At 40.4% G+C, this 23,095-nt stretch overlaps 1 protein-coding gene across 1 annotated transcript; it reads left to right on the forward strand.

Moving 5' to 3' along the window:
* Positions 1 to 677: 677 nt before the first annotated feature.
* On the forward strand, positions 678 to 21,568 carry pik3r2 (phosphoinositide-3-kinase, regulatory subunit 2 (beta); the record flags this gene model as incomplete). Its single annotated transcript, XM_079226776.1, has 15 exons — positions 678 to 996; positions 11,357 to 11,449; positions 13,230 to 13,304; positions 15,393 to 15,545; positions 16,702 to 16,912; positions 17,112 to 17,197; positions 17,429 to 17,531; positions 17,737 to 17,835; positions 18,024 to 18,204; positions 18,378 to 18,497; positions 19,127 to 19,269; positions 19,400 to 19,576; positions 19,818 to 19,889; positions 20,049 to 20,219; positions 21,361 to 21,568. The coding sequence occupies 15 exons, from the start codon at positions 678 to 680 to the stop codon at positions 21,566 to 21,568; spliced, it is 2,211 nt and encodes a 736-aa protein (XP_079082902.1).
* Between the last annotated feature and the right edge of the window lie 1,527 nt (positions 21,569 to 23,095).

Consider the following 23,095-nt stretch of genomic DNA (forward strand, 5'->3'; position numbering starts at 1 on the left):
TATGGTTATTTATCGAATAGAAATAACATATATTGGTGATTCATTTGTATATTTACAATTGTAGTTTGTTATATTTTTTTGACTCCTTTTTTACGTCATGCAGGTCGGTCACAATCCCTCTTCGGAACATGTGGGAGCCTGAGAGAACCAAAGAGGATTAAAGACCTTTCCACTCGTAGTCCAATCAGGCGACTTCATTTGACCGGAGAGCCAACAACACCGGGCCCTCGACTGGCAAAATCTTTGAACCAGGCTGCTCCAAAAGCCCCCAGCCAGCAGTTTTCTGCTGCTTGAAAGAGCATGTTGCCAATGCTCTCCCTATGCTCCATCGTCTGGCTCAACCGGGGTATCAAGCTGAGGAAAGTGCATAAGTCCACCAACACCGGTCAGGTCTGAAACCGCAGCCTCCGTAGACATAGCAGACATAGCAGCAGCAGAACGCTACCTTATCGACTTTTAACAATGCGTCTGAGCTTTGGGTGACAACCCCCCTCTCCCTCCCCTCATTCCCCGACCCCTTGAGCCACCGTACCAACATCAGTGTTTAGTGACTCAACAGCCTTTTTGGTTTCTGAGGAAGATTTCTGTACAGGCGAACCCTGTTGTTGCAGTGGGACTCAGGCTGCACCATCTAATCCTCTATTCAGTAGCCATTTTGATTTGTCCTCCCTAACAAAATGGCGACGGAAGGTTTTCAGTACCTTGCCCTCTACACATTTACGAAGGACCAGGAAGAGGACCTGGATCTGCAGCCTGGGGACCTTCTGATAGTCAGCAAGGCCTCTCTGCTGTCCATGGAGAACTACCAGGAGGGCTGCGTGGAGCAGCCTGAGCGCCTCGGCTGGCTCCTCGGGTACAACGAGCGTACTAAACAGAGAGGCGACTTCCCAGGGACGTATGTCGAGTATGTGGGACCCGTGAAGATGGCACTCCCATTGAGTCAACCCAGGTCCCAACGACCCCTCCCTGTTGCTCCAAGACCAGAGTCGTCTCAAGGTAAGAGCCTTTTTGTAAAAAAAATGCTCATTACACATTATTTTTCACAGCAGAGTAGCTGCACGGCAACTGCAATTTTTGTATTGTATTGTAGAGAACACTGATGCACTCGTAGCACGATACCATTATTTATATATTTCTTTTCAAATTATAATTGAAGACTTTCATTTTGTTAGTGAGCCCTTGGTTCTTTTATGAATCTCTCTGGATCTGTATTTATTCTTGGGAGGAGGTGTAGTGATTTTATTTTCATACACTTTATTAGTTTGTTTTTACATAGACTTTTTCTTATTTTGCAATCAAGACAGCAGGTTTTTTTATTGCCAAAGTTTTAAGCACAGGACCAGACCATCAACACAGACGTTGGCTGTAGGTCGGTGCAGTGGTTGTGTTGCTGGTTAACCACCCCTGGAGTTTTGATTGGGCTGTCACTTTTGGCAGTGACCTCTAGCTGACCCTTTAATCTATACTTAAAACACGTCATAAGCCTTACCTCTTTGGAAGTACAGCTAACCAAAAAGGCCTAATCCATCTACTTAGTGGAGTCTCCTGTACAGGTCTGGCATTGATTCTGCTGTCTGTGTGGCCCCCTTTACATGCAACATTAACATGTGTCTTTGGCATCCAAATTGCATTGGGGCTTATCTGCTCAAAAATGCTTGGCTCTCCTCCACTGTGACTTGTTATTGACCTTCTACTCAACGACGGGGAAAAAATCACACTGGCAGGAGGGGCTTCAAGTACTTTTTTCAAATAAATGTTTTAATCGCTGTGTTTGTATTTTGTGTTCAAGAAAGGTGCTTATTACAAGATTTTGAGAATTTCTGTTGCTTCTCAACATGGCGGTGAGGCTTGCAGCTAACGGTGCAAACATTGCAAACAAATGCAGAAGTGCTGGCAGTATTTACCTGAGGAGGAACTAGAGGGTGGCGCTACGCTTTTGCAACAACGCTTTCTGTCAGGATGGCATTATCAGCTATAGCTGCTGTATGAGAGCAGAGCAGCAGCTGTGAGCTAACCACGCATGGCTGGCTTGGCTATGTCAACAAAGCAAGGAGAAGCTCGGTTAACAACGCGAAATTATTCTCTGCTCAGGTAGACATTACTCCCCTATATCTTGACTTAGACAATAGTTGTTTGCTGCTATATTAATGCTCTGAATGTCATATTTTGCATTACAATTTCAGGGAATACAATATCCCATGTTTTACTCAGAGATAAATGCTCTGTTCTTTCACACCTCTTTTCACTCCTGTAACTCTGGGGAAAAAAGGCACGACTGATATTTATTCATAATGGTGAGAGCCTGCTTTCAGCTGCAACAGCGTCCAACTCAAACCTACACTTGGCTTGGATTTGTCAACCTCAGCAAGTTCAACTTCAAGTAAAAACTTTGAATTGTTACCAAAGTTCTTCCACACTCGCAAAATTTCCATAACTTTCTCCTCATTAGCACTCCCTTGCTTTTGGCTTCAGCTGGTTAATGTATTGCTTCCTTGTATGGGATGCCAGAGGAAATGGTGCTAAGGGCCAGTTTTTATATTCTTCCACGTATAAAACCATGCATTTCTCCTCTGTCCAAAGCTGTATTCTCTGTAATTCCCCTGTGCTTTTTTATGACAGATGGGCTAAGTACCACTCTGAGCATGTAGGCTGTGAACTCTGAATTACCTCTGGTTGAGACAATTGACTATTCATTGTGTACAACCGTACACTGGGCCTCATTTAAATTCATTAGTTTGAATTTGTTTCTTCTGAAAAGTCCTAAAAATACAGGGAATGTCGTCGCTTCAGTACAAACATCCTCAGTTTTCTTATCACATGAGAGTTCTCCGTGCCAATAATATCATAAAAGCTGAGAGTGAATGGGATGTATTGGTCCGTAAGCACAGGCTTAACTTTCCCCAGCAGAAGCAGGTGAGGAGGACAACAGTATCCTCGTGGTTTGATGGACAGTGAAACAAACCAGTTGGGCTGCAGGAGTTTGTGTCTGTGATATGGAGAGACAGGGGCGGAAGAAGCAAGTGAAACCCTGAGATGGGGTTTAGAGGGGAGGGGGTTGGGTGGCAGGGCTGAAGGAAGGATACTTTGGGTTTGCACCAAAAGTGCATTGTAAATTAGAAATGGTGGAGCCCAAATTGAACAAATCTCACCATCATTTCCCTGAAGCAACCAAGGCCCTGGACATTTTCTGAATAGAGCCATTGTTAGTGTGGCCCATTTATATACGCAGGGATTGTAACAATTGGTATTGAGAGGCAGCACCACAGCCCGGCGGTTGGGAAAGTTGACCACGATACAGGTTTTATTAAAATGTCCGTCCTGTAACATTTAGCTGAATGTTTGAGGAAAAACTGACCACCTGCAATTTAGCATTAATTCATCAATGTACTATAACCCACACTTTCTACCCAGACCTTGATGATACTATTTGAGTTTTTGTTGTTTGTTCCTGGTCAGAGCATTTAGACTGACGAGGACACTGCAGGTACTGGCTGTCATGAGTGTGAAATCTGTGTGTGAAATTGACTGATTCAGACATATTTATTTTAGTTTCAGTTATAATCAGACATTTGTATTTAAATATTTTGATATTGATGTTAATTTTCTTCTCTGCACCTGGACAGCAAGACTCAGCCTCAAGTCCTTTATGTTCAAATGCATTCACGTAAAACTCTCCTTATAAACCCAGTTAAGTGTACACATTGCCAAAAGATTACGTTTCTTTGGCAGAAATCTTACTGTTAACTGTTTTTTCCTTAATCCTTTACCCAGATTAAGGAAACCAGGTTTCTCATTTGCATTTAAGAAATCAGGTTACTGCAGAATGGCGTCAACAACCCGTCTACTTTAGTACATGTAAATGTCCCAATGTTACTCAGTAGCTGTCAAAATGCAAAACCTGTATTTCTCAATGGCCAAAGGTGCAAATGGTTCAGCTTTTGTGGGTTGGCCGGCCACCTCATATTAGTGTGAATATTTGGACTAAATTATAACAGTCCCTGTCATATCGATGCGGCACTCAGCTACTCACAAGTGATAGTCTGGAGTTTGTTTATGTGCATACAAGATGACATATCTCTGTGTTAAAGCAGTTTTTTTGTTTTCTTTTGGTTGTTCAGCCATAAAACAGGCCATGCTTTATATACAACAGTAGTGTTTATACATTGAAAAATTGTTTGTTAGAATGATTTTTGGCTGGTAACCTAATGCTCATCCAGCGTTGTGGAGCACATATGGTGTCAGTACAACTTGGAGTGATAGATTCAAGTAAACATTTTGAGACAGTAAAAAGTCTGCTACGACAAAAGAGTTTCTCAACTTTCAGCAGAAATAATTCTACAAACCCAGAGAGATTTTTTATCCCCCTTTCCCTGGCCTCACTTTAACTGCCTGCTGAAGTGAACCATGGCTTGGCATGTTTGCAAACTCCTCCCTTCGTTCTCTCTCACACTCGCTCCCTCTCTCCCCCTTCTCTCTGGTACTCCCTCCTTTTTGCAGTCTCCCTCCCTGATTCACATACATGTCTGATACTGTCTCTGGGCAGCTATAAACCATGTTAGCGGGCCCAGTTCTCAGAAAGGAGAGACCTCCTCCGTTCTCTCTCTGCTCCCTTTTCCTTACCAGGAAAACACTTTCAAAGAACCAATGGAGGGGGGCAGGAGAGAGACAGTAGAGAAAGTGAATGAGAGAGATATGGAGAGGCTGAAAAGGGAGGGAGATGAGGGCTACAGTGTAAGCCAAGGCCACCCTATCCAACTGCAAATATAAGAACCAGCTGTATTTGGTTTCTCTCCTGGCTGTTGTATTATTCTCCTGGAGTTTAGTAAATTTAGCATGTTACACATTTTATTTTCTGGGGCATTTATTAAGTGCCAGAGCAGTAAATGAGAACTCATTTAGGTCTGAAGTTTTCTTACTAAAAGATTAACGGCTTGAGGGAAAAGTTATGAGAGAAATGTACAATTTGTACAGTTGCTTGCTGTTGGCAGGAGTAAAATAAAATGTTTAAACAGAATGATACCATGAAAGCATTCAGACTAGAGTATTATATTTGTATATGATGATATGGGCTATGATGATAATCATGCAAGATAAACTATAAACCATATTTTATTTGGCATGGTCATTTTCTTTTTTTATTTGGCATGGTCTTTTCTTCTGAGGGCCAAATCTCCAACTCAGCATTGTGTGCTTCAATGAGGTTACAACTTTTCATATATATATTTAGGTATAGGCCGACCATGTCCGAAGGCAAAAGTGTTTATAGCTTCTCAAAATAGCTACACTAAAAGATGAAAGAGACGGGTGAGCATCTCCTCAAGGGCATTGTTGCTGTTGCATACATACGAAAAGTGACTGAAGATGGGGGGGAGCTTGAGAGAGAAGTTCAGCTCCTTCCTACTTTATCACATCTGCACAGCTGGCCAATAGCTGTGTGAAGTGGGTGTGAATGTTATATTGATGCTTTTGGAAAGTTACAAAATGTTAACTTTTTTTTTATAAAATAATGGGCGCAGCTGCCCAAACTCCGACATGGGGGATGGGGATTTCATAAAGTGTTCGAGCACTTTGCAACCATTACTTTTAGTCTGTTGAGAGTCATGTAACACTCCATTGATCACGATGCTTCATCTTACTATTATGAATGACAATTCACACACAAAAAGCACACAAAATCCGACAGAAATACAAATGATCAAACACTCAATACATAGTCAGCTCGAACGTGACTAAAACACAAACTTTTTCTCTATAAAAACACAACCCTGGTGTTACTTGAGACCATTTTTGGCATAAAATGGTAAACTTCACAGTTTTTGCAGAAGTGTGTCAAATTACATTTTAGAGTCATACATTGACATTTTAACACAAAAGTTGTTCCCCTATTTTCCCACTACAAACATAAATAATCTTTAGTCACATTGCATTAAACATGTTCTCAATCAGCCTGCTATTACAAGTTTTCTAGAACATTTCTGCATTAATGTTCTCCCCAGTGATGCCTGTCGGCCTGTAAAACCAGCGTTGTGGAGGGAGAGAGAGAGAGTCTGGTTGCAGGGACTCACTCGTACACGTGTAGCTTTGGAGCGTGCTGAGGCAGAGGAATGGATGGGGTGCCTGGTCATAATGCATTGCTTATCTACATAGCTGGAATGCAGTGAGTACATGTCCTGAAACCTGACCAGCAGCATACACACTGTTGCACACGATCTGTGAGCCAGACACCAACTGGCCTTGTCACCACTGTACATAAGAAACGCATGCTTTAAGTAACCGACATGGTTTGGAAATGTTTTGCCAAAGTTGATCCTCATTTGTTGAGGAAGGCGTTTACTTCAGTTTAGCAAGGCAAGGCAAGGCAAGTTTATTTCAACAACAAAGCGATTCAAAGTGCTTCACATAAAACCATTAAAAGCATCAAAACATAATGCAGATTTAAAACAGTTAAGAAAACATTAAAACAGTCAAAAAGCAAAATAAAAAATAAAAGTTGAATAAAAGTTGCAGTGCAGTTTAAGAAATAAAATGCAGTAGTAAGATGCAGTAATTGAATCTGGTTCAATTAAAGGCCGCAGCAAACAGAAAAGTCTTCAATGTGGACTTAAAGGAGCTGAGGGTCTCAGCAGACCTGCAGCTTTCAGGGATCTTCTTCCAGATGTGTGGAGCAGAAAAGCTGAACGCTGCTTCTCCATGTTTAGTTCTGACTCTTGGAACAGAAAGTAGACTCGTCCCAGACGACCTGAGGGGCCGGGATGGTTCATAAGGTAGCAGCAGATCACAAACATACTTAGGCCCTAAACCATTCAGTGCTTTATAAACCAGCAGCAGGATTTTAAAGTCAATTCTTTGTTTGACAGGGAGCCAGTGCAAAGACCTCAGAATTGGAGTGACGTGATCCACTTTCCTGGTCTTAGTGAGGACTCGAGCTGCAGTGTTCTGAATCAGCTGCAGCTTTCTGATTGACCTTTTACAGAGGCCTGTGAACACACCGTTACAGTAGTCAAGTCTACTGAAGATAAATGCATGGACAAGTTTCTCCAGATCCTGTTGAGACATAAGTCCTCTAACCCTTGATATATTCTTCAGGTGGTAGTAGGCTGATTTTGTAATTGTCTTGATATGGCTGTTCAGGTTGAGGTCTGAATCCATAACTACACCTAGATTTCTGGCTTGGTTTAAGGTTTTTAACATTAGTGATTGAAGCTGAGCGCTGACTTTCAATCGTTCGTCCTTGGGACCAAAAACAATTACTTCTGTTTTATCTTGATTTAATTGAAGAAAATTCTGGTACATCCAGTTATTGATTTCTTCAATGCATTTAGCCAGCCCTTGTATGGGACTATAGTCCCCTGGTGATATAGTTATGTAGAGTTGTGTGTCATCTGCATAATTATGATAACACACATTGTTGTTTTTCATAATCTCAGTCAGTGGAAGCATGTAGATGTTGAACAGAAGAGGCCCCAGTATTGAACCTTGGGGAACACCACATGTCATCCTAGTCACCTCTGATGTGTAGTTAGCTACCGACACAAAGTATTGTCGGTCCTTCAAGAAGGATTCAAACCAGTTAAGTGCTGCGCCAGAGAGTCCTACCCAGACTTTCAGTCGAATAGTAGTATGACATGATCGACCGTGTCGAATGCAGCACTGAGATCCAGTATTACTAAGACTGAAGTTCTGCCACTGTCTGTGTTTAAGTGGATGTCGTTGAAAACCTTAACAAGAGCAGTTTCAGTACTGTGGTGCTGACGAAAGCCGGACTGGAAGACATCAAAACAGTTATTTTTGGCCAAGAAGTTGTTCAGCTGTTGAAAAACCACCTTTTCCATTATTTTACTTAAGAATGGGAGGTTTGATATTGGTCGATAGTTTTTCAATATTTCGGGCTTGTGGGAAGACACCTGAGAGAAGGGATGTGTTTACAATTTGTAAAAGATCAGCGGTCATGCAGTGTGAAATATTTTTGAAAAAGTGTGTTGGTAGAATATCCAAGCAGCAGGAGGATGTGTACAGATGTTGTATAATGTTTTCTAGGCTTCTTTGGTTAATTGAGTGAAATTGTGTCATGATATTTGAATGGAAAGATGGGGACAACACATATCCTGTGGTTGTTGTGGAGCCACCGACTGCTTGTCTAATACTCTGAATTTTATCAGCAAAATAGGAGGCAAATTGATTGCCTCCTATTTTAGCCTCATGTTGGAGCATTTGGAAGACAGGGAAACTATGGGAAGTTAGTTAGTTATCTGGGGAAATAATGCAGATAAAAATCTGGATTTTACATTATATAGTTCATTTTTGAAACCTCCACAGGAAGTGTTTGTTAGCAAACAATTGTTTTTGGTGAACTTTTTTTTCTAACACAGATGATGTTGAGGTTTGACTTTATTCAATCATATCTGTAGAAATTCAGCAAACACAGTCATGAGATCTAGCCTCTCACAATGAATGCATGCACTTAAAAGGTTCAAACGCACCAGGCCGTACCTGATAAAGTACTGTGCCATGCTTTTTCTCTCTCTCTTTCTTTCTCTCTCTCTCTTTCTTTTTCTACCTCCCTCTTCCTCCCTCTTCCTCTCTTATCTGTTTCTCCCATTGGCGTCGTCTCAGGTCTTGTCAAGTCATAAGCCTGCCTGTCAGTGTGCAGTTTGCCAAGGAAGTGGTTATATTTGACTAACAAGTTGCTGTTACTCTCTCTGCTTTTAACTCTTTTTTCCATACCTTTCCAAAACCTTGAGACGACTGCTGGGCTTCAGCTACTTTTCGCACGAAAGTCAAAGTTTTTTTTTCTTTACAAGTGAAGAGACATGTAAAATAAAGTGTTTATGTTTGTTTACATGAAGGAGTGACACACTTCTTTCCTCCTTGGGGAAATATGGCAATCAATGTTTTCTTTCTTCCCTCCCCAATTGTTGGAGGGAATTCATTTTGTGGTTTTATAGCCTATATTTTAACTTATTTCTCTTTGTTATTTGATTTCCATGTTGTATTACCTACATCCTGCCTTAACCTGTAAGAGCCCCATGAAGATTGGCTTGTGCTCTCTTGTACTGAATCATTTATATACTCTGCTTTGCATTTGGCTACATCTGTAATTATGACAATCCTGTCTTACTGAGAAAGTGTGTATTTATTGACAATAATATGTCAATGAAATGATGGCATTTAATTAAGCAATACGAAGAGTAAATTGGTACAAAGTGTTTGTGATATTTTCCTCTTCTTGTACGTCATTGCATTTTATAGTAATGTGAAAAGGCAAAATCAATTTAGGGGTTTGACGTCACCGAAAAACAACAACAACAACAACATGGGTAGATATTCAAATGCCTTAAATTCCCCTTGTGTATGTTTAGATTTCTAGTGGCATGTACATTAGGAGTCTTGCCTATCGGGAGCGAAGGCACTGTGGCATTGTTATACTTTAAAGCTGCAAAACTAAATATATAAAACCATACTCAACTTTTACAACATCATACATCATCAATAATGTGGTAGCTCACATTCATGGCAAATTTGTTTGCATGTCTATTAATTATGTTAACACCTGGTATTTCTGCACAGTTGTCGATAAAGATTGGGCTACACTACTATTATTAGTAGTGTATGGATTATTTCCAACTCGTGTTATCCAAACATTTCCAATAACTTCAGAGCGTTTATTGAACAATATAGATGTATTCGTTGTTTTTATCTAACAAATATTCTGATTTAGTCCATATTTGTTGGTGCTTAGCTTTTCAAAAGCAACATTTCACTGCATTAAAAAATCTGTTTCCTCTCCCACTTACTCCTGCGTTGTTTAAATGCAATGCTGTTTTTGGTCTGAAACCCACATCAGGGAGGAAAGAAGAAGAAACTGTTGAGTGCATCCCGTTTGTTTTTAACCAGGAGCACAAACTTACCCAAAGTATCTTTTATATCTACAAATAATTTAATAAAAGTCGTACATTGGTTTTGTTATACACTACACTGTGTAAAAACTGTACTGCACACCAAAGAGCTATGTGATGAGAGCAGAGGGGGGAAGGGCCCTGCCAACCAAAATGGCCAACAGGGATAAAGAAGAGGCAGAGGTCTGTCTGTGTGCTTGCTAGAGAGACCCTGCCAGGCAAAGTTTCCTTGTTCAACTGGCAGAAACGAAGACACAGAGGGAGACAGGAAAAAGAAAAGGAGAGATTACAACTTTCTGTAAAAGAGACCAAAAGGGAGAAAAAGAAAGATAAGGAGCAAGAGAGAGAAAAGAAGAAGAAAGTCCAGCAAGAGCAAGAATGCAAAAGACAGAGAGAGGGAGCGAGAGGGAGAGAGACAGCCAGAGAAACTGAGAACAAGAACCCGAGAGAGGGAGAGAGAGTGAGAGAGAGAGGGGAACGGAATGTGCTGACGCTGTGTTTCTTGTCTGAACTCCCCAAATTAATAATCAGCAGCGGTTTAGCCGAGCCGTGCCAGGAACAGGAGTCTAATGCCAAGCCCCGGCCAGGCTAGGCCCTCCCTACTCCCAGCGTTACTCCCACCCCTCACCCCTCACTCATACCCCCCCAAACCCCCAGCTCATAGCCCTGCTTTGGGGCCGAATAGGAGGCGCTGCCTGTCTGGGCCGGGCCTGGCACACTGCCACAGGGCTTTTGCTTGTTCAGGAGTTTTGATTAAATCCTTTATTGTGCTCCACTCACGCAAAGAGCTAAGGCGAAACACCGAGCAGGACGGAGGGGAGGAGAGAAAGCGAGAGGGGAGAGAAGAAAAGGGGAAAAAAGAGAGGGAGGGAAATGGGATCTCTCTTTTTTTCCCCTCTTGCTTTCTCCTTTTCTCTTTCTCCCGGACTGAAAAGATGTTTGATTTGGTCTATGGGGAGTTGTGAAGTAGATAAAGTTTTTGCTCGCCATCAGCAGTCTGTTTTTTCCCTCTTTTTTTATTTTCACTCCTCCGTATAAAGCCTCTTTTCATTCTTTTGTTCATTAAGCTTTATACATTGTTCTGGTTTTCTTATCTCATATCTAATCAGCTCGACTTCCAGACTTCCAACTACCACATTAAGATGCATCACAAGCTTCAAGTGCCCGCTGTATTGGGAGTTGTTTTTTATTTCAATACTATCAGAACAAATGCAACACACTAACTGCCTCTGTGCTTTTTTGCCAAACAGGTGTGCTTCTTGCGGAATGGATATTAAAATCCACCTCCTCACATTTTATTGTGTTCCTCACAGATTTTATACATGCTCACAACATTATACACGCTCTATATCTCCAACTGCTCCTAGTTAACTGTGCCCCTGTCGGTGCTGCAGCACCCCCAGTGGTCTTTCAGAGGCTTTGTGCCAGAAGTGTAACAGTGATTTGTGTTGTTGTTTCAGCTGTTTCTGTGCTGGACCTGAGTGAGCAGTTCACACCGCCAGAGACGGCTCCCCCAGCCCTCGCCAGCCTGATCCAAGCCATAGAGAAGAGAGGTACATCCATGTCAATCGGCCAAAGTATTCATCTGTCGTCTGTCTCGCCTCCCCGTCTCTCCGTATATGTGCGACTGTCTCCTTCTCGCCATGTGCCTCTTGCTCTCGTGCCAGCATTAGACACAAGGACATGTGGATACAGTCAGGCAGTCACACAGATTAGAAGTGCACACTCGCAGTACCTCCTCTGTCGGTGAGGGACTTTATATGGATTTCCTACATTGGAGTTTAAAGTGGTTTAAGTCAGAACAAGTTCTCACAGTGTCCTGCACAGTGGGTTTGATACGCACTACTGTTATTAACAAATAGCGCTCAGTGGGACTCCATTCACAGTTTTGAGTCTTTTTTTACCTGTCTTCCTTTTTAATTTTCTCTCTGTTTGTCTCTCTCTCACACACGCGAATAGATTTGTGTGACTACAAATTATAATTGTTTTCATCACTGATTAATCTGCAGAATATATTCTTGATTCATCGATTAATCATTTAATGTTCAAAATGTCAAAAAATTGTCAGAGCCTAATAAAACGTCTTAAGATTCTTGTCTGCATTTTAGCTTGAATAAATTGATTATCAAAATAGTTGCTAAATCATTTTCTGTAGATTGACCAATCGAGTTCTTCTGTTTTTTTAATGTACGCAGTGTGAGGATCACTTAACACGTGTCCCAATTCCATGTAATTCATTTTTTATATTATACTGTCTTTTGAGTTCCATACTAATTAAACATTTTATACAGAAACTGCAAATTTTACGTCACAAAGAGAAAACAAAACTTATTTCTTAAGTTATACTTACTAGATTTCCAAGATATTTCTGTCGTTGTCTCACCACCATTTGCATTTATTAAAATTGTTTGTCTTTGTGAGTAGCTTCTGCAAATGTGCATTGCATTGTGGGATGAATGAATCATCAGCAAACAAAAAAACTATTGTTTTTAACGTGCATTCTCACTTTTTCCAAGTATATTTGACTCAATGACTCCAGTGTGAACGCACTTTATACTCTAAAGCTAATTAGAAATAGTTTGTATGGAAGTGGTGCTTTAATCAAGATTTTCATTTAGATTATCTACTTAAAGGGCGACGGAAGGTCTGTCTCTGAATGTAAATAATATAGTGTAGCACTAATATTGAATTACCTCCCAGTGTTGGATGCACATACGCTGTGACTGCATGGTGTGGTTTTCACAACTACCTGAGAGACAGGCTAGTCTCAAGGAATTGCCCCTTAGATGCACGCTGTCTAGACCCAGTGTTCCTATGTCTTTTAAGCCTGGGACCCAAAAGAGAAATTAATTCAGTAAGAGTTCAAATGTTTTCTTTAGGAATGTTTGTGTGAAATATTTATCTCTGTAATGGAACAGTTTTTTATGAACAAGGTCCAGATTGGTATGTTAGGATGCCCGTTTCCCCATTATTGAATTAGAAAGGTTTATTTTATTGTATTTTAGTTAAATTTCATGATCCAGGGTCTCATTTGAGTTTCACATGACTTTGCTCTGTCGGTCACTAAATCAATTGCACATTTTCCATTCAGAATAGAACAAACATGCATATGTTTTGCTCTTAAATGAATGCTTGTCCAAAAACATTTGATGACCAACTCTCCACCAATTGTTTGATCCCCTTCTCTCTGTTGATGGGTGTGAGACTGGAATGAAAACAACACACAAAACAAATATCTGTCCATGTGCTTTGTCACATACAAGTTGGTGCTTATAAATTGTCCAGCCCGTAAAATGTCACATTTTATTCAACAGCTCTTTTTGTCTTTCTCAGGTCTGGACTGCAAGATATTGTACAGGACAGATGTTTCCTCAGGTTCAGACAGCCCAGTGTACAGCCTGAGTTCTGGTGAGTTAGTCTGAGTTAGAGATTTATACATTTTAATCTTCATTCTTTCATTTTTTTTTCAATACCCTTTATTTGTGTTCACATTGCAGTTGAGTTAGACCAAAATATTGGCTCATTGGAGCTTATGGCAATATACTGTATTGGTGTATATGTCAGATAAAATTATAGTTCAGGCAAACTGGGTTTGAGATCACTTAGAAACATTGACACCGTTACATAGTTTGTCCACCACAGAGCACCAATGAGTTGATTTTTCAACCGCGCCTCAGTCTGTTTCTTGGTCAAAGTTTTGCAAAATACAAATCTCCGGGTCTGTATCAAAATCAATGTTTATCTTGTGTGTTTATGTTGAAGGGGTTACCATCTGTAAACATATTGTTTCAAGTCTCAAATATCTATTTCAGTATTATCCTCAAAAATTATGTATCATTTAAAGGGCCAGTGTGTTGCATTTCGGGGGATCTACTGGCAGAATATAATGGTGATTACGGTAGTATGTTTTCTACAATATATAATTACCTGAAAATAGGTTTCTTTAGAATTCGCAGTTTATTTCTACATATGGTGTGTGTCCTCTTTATGGAGTCGGCCCCCATGTCTAGATAGGGCCATTTGCGTTTTTGCATCATCCACCAAAGGTCTCCTACACTCTTGGCACACAATAATGGGTCATCCCAAGTCTCTTAATTGCATCTCCGTTTCCCTCAATTGCGTCTTTTCCTTGCAAGGAAACCATGCGAGGAGAGAGGAAACGAGGAAATGTGTTTTAAGAGAAATGAGACGTCCTTTCCTCGAAAGCGTCTCGTGAAGCGACGTCTGTTTCTGATAACATCTGGATCAGCTGATCACATCTGGATCAGCTTTCAGTCGGCTTTAACGGCTGGAGAGACTTTTGATCACTGTACTTATACTAATAACGACACAGCTATCATTTCTGTCAGAGTGGAGATGTTTTCTCTCTGTAGTCTGTTACCTGTTAAACAAACTGCATTGAGTATTTATACACAGCGTTCTGTGTCCTGCTTAGCGCACATTTCTACCGGCAGAATGCATTTAGTCTTATTTTTGAATTATTTGCATTTGTATGTATTGAAATTCTGATTGTGAAGTCATTATTAAATGACCAAGAATATGATTATGGTTTCTCTTGCACACTGGAATTAATTTTTTAGGTTCAATGTTTCGGGGGAAATTGAGGGCATAATTTATCAAACCCGACACTCAGGAATGATCGGCCTCTCGTGACTGAATAGAAATGACGAAAATGTTGGAGAAAGTGTTTCTGCTGACAGACAGACAGGCTCTCCAGCTCTATCTGGCTATAATTGTATCCATAATAAAAGATATTGAGGGAATTAACAGATCATGAAAAGACAAATATTTTTACAAACGTAGAAAGTTGTTTGTGGTCCTTTTGTTGTTCAGACCTACAATGAACATATATTTTAACCAGATGGTGAATCAGAAAACAAATGTAATATATAACTTTATATGATCTGTGATCGTCTTCACTCTGGTATGAAACTCCAGCGATCAGTCCGATCAGCTGCAGCGTCCAATCAAATAACTGATGAACAATGAGGGGGCGTCTCGGCAGCTAAAACACTTTCTGGAAGACTACTCTCGTGCGTCCTCGCTCATGGGACCTCAGAGATCCTTCCTTGCTCCTCAGAGCAAAAAGAGGAGCTTTGGGAGCACAGAACAACAGGGCAGAGGAGCGAGGAAATGACAAATAAGAGACTTGGGATGTACCCAGTGTGTTTCAGTTGGTTGCAATCTGCAACCTCATCCCTAGACACCAGCAGATCCTAACATTAGACCTTTGAGCTATTCAGTGCATAGTAAAGTGAATTACAAAACGTTTCCCTGATATTTACTGAATGGAGCATGCAAGCTGTTTTTCAGCAATGCTCTTCATATTTCATACGGTTCATATTTAACGTGATTGAAAGTACGTCTCACCTGCTTCATACAGTATACATTGGGAGAGAATTCAAATTACAACAGAACAGAGCCTTCAGATTCAGTTTTTTTGTGGAACTTTTTCGTGTCCCTAAAGGTCTTTGTATGTGTCTTTGTGGGCTCCAGAGAGTGAGATGTGTCAGAAAGATGTGGGGTACCTGTCCGAGTGTGTGCTGAGCTACCTGAGAAACCTACCGTCACCCGTCATCCCTGCCTGTTTCTATGCTCCCCTTCAAACGGCTGTCACACTGCAGCAGCAGGTCCTACAGCAGTCAGCAGGTAGGACTCATCTCATGAATGCTTGAGTTGATACTTATATTGACTTAACGGCCAATTTTCAATTAGGAACTGGTGCCATCTTCTACGTAGCTCTTTATGGTCATGGCAGGTTATTAGCATATGAGCGCTGGAGATGTTCTAAAACAGTATTGAACTGATGATCTGTGTTGTTGCAAAATTAAAACCCAGAAGGCAAACAGTAAGTAAACATAGAGTTCAATGTTAGAACAAAGACACACCAGTGAGAAACTTGAAACCTTCTGCTACTTTTGCTAAATAGTCAAGCTGACTACATGTTCTCTATGAAGGATTATCCATCTCAAGGGAGATTCAAGTCTCTGCAAGATGTTCATAATTTTTTACAATGAACTGAAACCAGTGGCGCCTGTAAAATATGCATTTACCATCTAAAAACGGTGGTGTGTTCTGGAAAATGATCTATTAGTTATGTGACGCACTTACAATTTGCAGTTAATGGGCTTAAACATGCAAAGCCACCAGTATGGTCTTTTAAAAGACTAACTAACGTTATATTGTTCTAAATCTTGATGAGGTTTTTATTGCTATATATCTAGTATCATGGAAATAAAGTTCTTAAGATCTTGATCTGTGCTTGAAACAGGTGAAATAATCTCATTCTGTTTGTATATTTTTGCTTGTTTGAGAAAATATTTTTGGATCAATTTGTATTTGTCTTGCCAAAAACCTACGTGTTGTTTAATACTTAGAAAGGCACTATTCATGGCCTCAACAACTGTAATTTTAGTAAAATAATTGCACAAGACCCAAACTGACCATTATATGCAGCTGATTGAGGTCAGCTGCTTGTCAGCGTTGAGAGAATAGAGTAGTGTTGGGAGCAGATGAGCTCACTGAGGCACACTATACATTCTTCAGCTTGTTCTTCTCTGCAAACAAAGGACTCCATGATTTAATTCCAGATCCTATTTATTTTAGGCCTATTTACAAAAACATGCATTGACTCTTTTGACATTTTAGCTATTTATTAAGATGAAAATAAAAGTAGGGAGCATAATGTCTCATAGCAGGCTAAACAGTATGTACAAAAAACTAATTCAGCATCATCTGTGGTAAAACCTGATTAAATTGTTACAGTAGTTTATCATCTTTGTGGTTATTTGAATACCTTTTACAGATGGTGCAGTTGCTGGGAGCCATGACAGGGAGGTAAGCCTGGTTCTTGAGAGCTCCACTTCCGTCCCTCTCCATCACCGTCTCACACTGCAGTACCTCCTCACACACCTGGCCAAGGTCACTCAGGCGCAGGCCAGTAATGGCCTGGACACACACACGCTGGGAAAGATCTTTGGACCACTGCTGATACGAACAGGTCCCTCCACCGCTTGGTATGTTTTGGTTGACTGAAATTTTACCCAAAAATCGATGCAATGTATTGTATGAAGTTTAAGATTTGAGCGCCTTTGATCTGTCAGTTCTGGAAAGCACAACGTGACTGAAGTAAATCTAGAATTTCAATTGATCAAATGTGTCAAATTGGGAGTTTCAGCCAGGTATTTCTAAACATGCTATTGATTTGATGTGCAGGTTGTCGGTGGATGAGGAGTTTCCTGCCCTCGTGGTGGAAAGGCTTCTGATAGAGAGAACGACGGAGCAAGACCTCACTCCTCCAGGTATGTTATATTTAGTAAGACTGCATAAAACGAATGTTATACTACTGTACAAATACTGTACTTTATACAGTACACGGTATTTCTGACATACTTTCAAAAGTTTCTGACTGACAACTCTATGGTAGGTAAATCATTAGCAGTTTCCAGGGAGTGTTTAGTGAATGTTGTTCGGATCCATTCCATGACTAAAATGCTTTTAATGCTGATCTTTGAGTGTGTGTATGTTACCAGTTCTTCCAGCAAAGCCAGTCAAGTCACAAATGGCACCATCAGCCATGACAGACACAAGCAGCCTGCTGAACGATGCTGAGTGGTACTGGGGAGAAATCTCAAGGTAAATTTGCTTTTATTTATTAGTATTGGATAAAAAATGTCATAGGTATCTATGACATTGGTTACATGCAACAGCTTCCAGAAATAAATGTTCCTTCTTTTACAGATTTATGATCGTGGGAATTATGTTATTGTTTTGCTGTTAAATTGCAGCTGATCACGTTTTGGGCTCATTAAGTAATTACTGCATGTCATGGTATTTGCAGAGAGGAGGTGAACGAGAAGCTGCGAGACACCCCAGATGGCACCTTCCTGGTTCGAGATGCCTCTAGTAAACTGGAGGGAGAGTACACTCTCACCTTGAGGTAAAGCAAAACCACTGTCTCCGACACCATGTAGAACCACAACGGAATCAGAAGAAGAGTCACTTGTGAAATAAATAAATGTGACATTCAATGAAGAAAAAGCTGACTTTTGCTGAAAGTTAACGTGTGCAGCCATATGTCCTGTTGTTGTCTTCTTGTTCTCATGTGGCTCCTGTCTCCCCCTGCAGGAAAGGGGGTAACAACAAGCTTATAAAGATTTACCACCGAGACGGGAGGTATGGCTTCTCTGAGCCTCTTACCTTCCTGTCTGTAGTGGAGCTCATCAATCACTATCGCCACGAGTCCCTGGCCCAATACAACGGCAAACTGGACACCAAGCTTCTGTTCCCTGTCTCCAAATATCAACAGGTTGGTGACTTTTTTCATCAAGCTCAATTGCAAGCAAACTCCCTCGGCAAGCTTCCTTTTGATATAGAAATCCTTGATTCTTTTTATATATAACAATAAGTAGGGCCTGCTTGAAATGTGTTTCATTCATACAAGGGGTGGTTTTTCTCTCTCCTGCTTGTTGCACGGCTCAGTTGGTGAAGGAGAACAGCATAGAAGAGGTGGGAGAGCAGCTGAAGGTCTATCATGAGCAGTACCAGGAGAAGAGTCGCGAGTACGACTCTCTGTACGAGGAATACACACGCACCTCACAGGTATGACTTCAACACACGCACACAATAGTACGATAGATAATCCACTTTGTATCCTGTTTGTATTCTTCTTATACTGAACAAACAAATTTTACATATCTTGAAACCAGTCTTATTAAGTATTGTCTTACATCCGAAATATAAGAAAAAAAATTATTCTACAGTGGAAATTCGGTTAAATCCGTTTATAGCAAATACAGCAGTAATAGAAAACATAAAGAAACATGCAGATGCAACAGTTTTTATCAAAATGTATTCAAAAGATTACATGAATATAAAATATTAGGAAATACATTTTGAATATGTGCAGAAATAAAAAGACGGAATCGGTGTGGTATTATTTTTACAATATAAAAAAATCGTAATGCTCATTTTAATACCTCAAGTATAAATTTAAATATTAAAATATAATAATTATATATCTGTAGCATATATTATGACCCTGATGAATACTTAAGTGTTGAATTTAAAGCATTTTTTGTGTATATGATGTCTTCACAAGATGTATCTGTTACATTTTATATTACACCACAGTAGAGGTCGGAGACTGGATATGTGATATCAGCAGCTGCTAACTAATTGAAATACAATAAATCATCAAATGGAGGTTTCTCTGTCCCTGTTTCCTGCAGGAGCTGCAGATGAAGCGCACAGCCATTGAGGCCTTCAATGAGACCATCAAGATCTTTGAGGAGCAGTGTGAGACTCAGGAGCGCTACAGCAGAGAGTCTCTGGAGCGATTCCAACGCGAGGGCAACGAAAAAGAGATTCAAAAGTAAATTCAAGTTTATATATACATAGGATTCTTGACAATCCTGGTTTAATTCAACTGCAAAAGCAAGATAGCATGAATACTATTTGTTTTACATTTGAACAACACATTCATAGCCATTCTCTCAAATCAGGATTCAGAGCAATTCGGAACGCTTGAAGTCTCGTGTAAAGGAGATCCACGACAGCAAGCGTAAGCTGGAGCAGGACCTGAGACAGCAGGTCTCTGATAACAGAGAGATCGACAAAAAGATGAACAGCCTCAAGCCGGATCTCATGCAGCTCCGTAAAATCAGAGACCAGTACTTGATGTAAGAATGCATTTGAAGATTTACTCCATCTCTGAAGTACATACACCTTTCTCTGTGCTTTGATTTCACTTAATGATATATACAATATTTACAAACACACACACCAACACACATATATAATATATATATATATATATATATATATATATATATATATATATATACACACACACACTTGTTATATTCATATCTTGAGAATGAAAGGTGTCAGCATTAAATCTGCGGTGTTGTGGCTTTGCAGATGGCTGACTCAGAAGGGGACAAGGCAGAAGAAGATCAATGAATGGCTGGGCATAAAGAATGATGCAGATGAGTAAGTGTTTGAGATGAAGTAACAGCTCAGCAACTTGTGCTGTGGTGACTGGATGCTGCAGTATCTCCACCTGTAATTCAGGGAGTGGCTGAAGCTCCGTGCTTCAGTCGTGCTATAACATGTGATTGAGTATCCGCTGCTTTAATTCTGTGTTTCCAGATCCTACTCACTGGAGGAGGATGAGGGTTCACCCCACCATGACGAGTGTACCTGGTATGTGGGTGACATCAAACGCACCCAGGCTGAGGAGATGCTGAGAGGCAAATGTGACGGTACCTTCCTCATCCGTGAGAGCCAATCACAGAAGGGCTCCTACGCCTGTTCTGTAGTGTAAGTTCTATTATATAAAAAAATTCTGTAATGCTCTATTTCTTCATCTACTTACAGCTAGGGTCGGTAACATTGGAGAAACCATCAAGAGTAAGCTAGATTTGAGAAATTATCCAACCGAAATCCACCAATTGTTTTCCAATTAAAGTAGCTGGCAGCATTAGCTCCAAAAAACTCAAAATATAGCAAGAAAATTGCCATGTCAGCAACACTGACCGCTCGTCCCTTTGGGCCTCCCTCCAAAGCCACTCCCCCAAAACAAACATCATGAAAGTAAACATATCATAATGGACAGAAACAATGAAGAAAGCTATTGTCAGTACAGGTAGGACGTCCGGTAAATACATTCTGCCCGCATTCAATTATTGGACGGGTTTATTACAGTCCTGCGACGGCCACAGATACACCATTTATTTTTCTTTTTTTTTTGTCAGAACATGTTTATTAATTAATAGTTGTCGGGATGTAAAGACAATTTCAACAAATATAACTAAAATTTATAAAATCCATAACTGACAAATGTGCACAGTTTTAGTTTGATAGCAATAGTATTATATTTAATGTCATTGTCACAATAACCAGTAATCTTCAAGCTATAATATAATAACATCGTGCAGTTTATCACCAACCTGAGGCTTAATGTTGTGATTAAGAGTGGGTTATAGCAAGTTTCCAAGCAAGCAGAAAAGTTTAAATGTCCTACACAGCCAAAGCAAGTTGCAGGTTTAAGAAACAAAGAGCAAGGATTATTTTTCTGCAGAAGAGTGCAAAGGAGCCTCAAGACACAATACATTACACAAGTGTCAAACTTGAATGATTAAATGATCAAAAGTTCTCTCCCTAGTTAACACACAGTTACGACCATTAGTACACATTTTTTCACTTGGCATTGCAGGAAAAGCACAGATGAGAACAATGGCTCAGTTTAATCAGTTGCCCCAGTGAGCCGGCAGACCAACTCACCTAAATGGAATGTATTCGGTTTTAATGTCATCAGTTACATCTGATCTTTTCCTTCTACAACAAGCCAAAATGTCTGCTGTGAGAAAGTGTTGTATATATTGACAACATATGACAATAATGAAATAATTGAAGGCCAATGTAGGACAACAGTAAACATGATCCCTTTCCTTCTTTCCAGTGTGGAAGGGGACACCAAGCACTGTGTCATCTACAAGACAGCCACAGGTTATGGATTCGCTGAGCCCTACAATCTGTACTCGTCCCTCAAAGACCTGGTGCTCCACTACAAAAACGTCTCCTTGGTCCAACACAACGACCATCTGAATGTAAATCTAGCCTACCCAGTCCTGGCCCGCTCTCAGAACCAGAACCAGCACCCCAGATGAATTATCCACCAGCAGTGTCGGACGCCAACCAGGGTGGGGAAACTACATTTTCACTCGTGGCATTGGGAAAAGATTATCCTCAGAACAAAGCTTGTTCTTGTGGCGAAGAGAAATAGACTCAACCACTGTTTTAAATTAATGCGTTTTTGGCTTGAGGCTGGTGCTAATTTCCCACACCAACTCCAGTCCAGCAAAGAGCACTCCTTGCTAACAGCATGGCTTCAGAATAAGCACACTATCACCAGTATGGAAGCGCTGTACAGTGAGCCTGGCTGACGCAGTGAGTTTTAACTTGAGGAGAGAGTCGCATTAGCCAGCCTTGACTGTACAGTGTCAGTTATAAAGCAAAGTGCGAGAAATACACATAATACCTTTAATTACATTTAAAAAACTGTAATGTGTTCAAAGAAGTCAAAATAAGCACACAAAATGTTTTTTTTCAAAATCGTGGAGAAGAGGAGAGAAACCAGATGGTGGGATGACTTTAGTCTTTTTTTTTTTTTGCCTTGAACACATGCTGACTGTCCACAGACAAAGGCCCAATCTGTCGTCCCCAGACTGCCTGCTCACTCTACGTGGACAAAAGCCTGAGCTGTCATCCACTGAAAGGACTGGCTTGGCTAAACCAGGCTGCTCGCTTCACACCTAAAGGCGGCTGAAAACCTGTGGACCAGGGGTGTAGTCACTGGAGCCGAGGCGGGGTGTGGGGAGGGGAGGGGAGAAATTGCTGGGGTGGATTTTTTATGGGTTTCAAAAGGATTGATGATTAAATTTAAAGCTTGCTGAAGTGCCATAGTAATAGCTTTGAATGACCACAAGCCTGTGTCACTGGAACAAGGGGGCACGATGAGGTTGAAAGAAGAAAGGAGGAAATAAATGTCTGTAAAAATAGACAAAGCTACAGCTTTAAAAAAAAATAATACACACGTATAGGTATATTTTTTATGAATTTATCTTTATTTCCAACTGCTTTAGCTTGTTGCTCTCTCTCTTTGGGCCTCTTTTGTAATTGACGAGGTACAACATACACTAAATGCTGTATGACGAGAGAAATGCATGGTACATATTTGGTATATTGTGAATATATAATTTTACTCACAATACACTAGATGGAGAGGTACATTATTAAATGTAGTTCCACATGATTCAGGTTTCTTTCTAAATGGAAATTGTGGAAAGACTCGAACATCAAACGTCTCTTTGTTTCAAACATCTTCCTTCTTTTTTCATCTTCTTTGATACTGTAGCACCTGTAGCCATTGACTTAAGGCTTAACTGTTAGTGCTCCTCTTATGTGTCTTTTTTCAATATGCTTAAGACACTTGTAGAGCATCGGTCTTTGTGATTATTGTATCTTTGGTACTGTATTTGCCTTCACTCTTGTTAGATTAGACTGTTTTAGCGGTACAATGTCCTTGCAGATGTTTATTGTTGTTTTGTTTAATGCAGATTTACTCACGGTACTTCCTTCCCCCGCGCGCTTTACTGTTCATTTCATCACAAGTTTGACTCACAGAGCTGTAGAAC

The sequence above is a fragment of the Taurulus bubalis genome (assembly GCF_910589615.1).
Source record: "Taurulus bubalis genome assembly, chromosome: 1".
NCBI lineage: Eukaryota > Metazoa > Chordata > Actinopteri > Perciformes > Cottidae > Taurulus > Taurulus bubalis.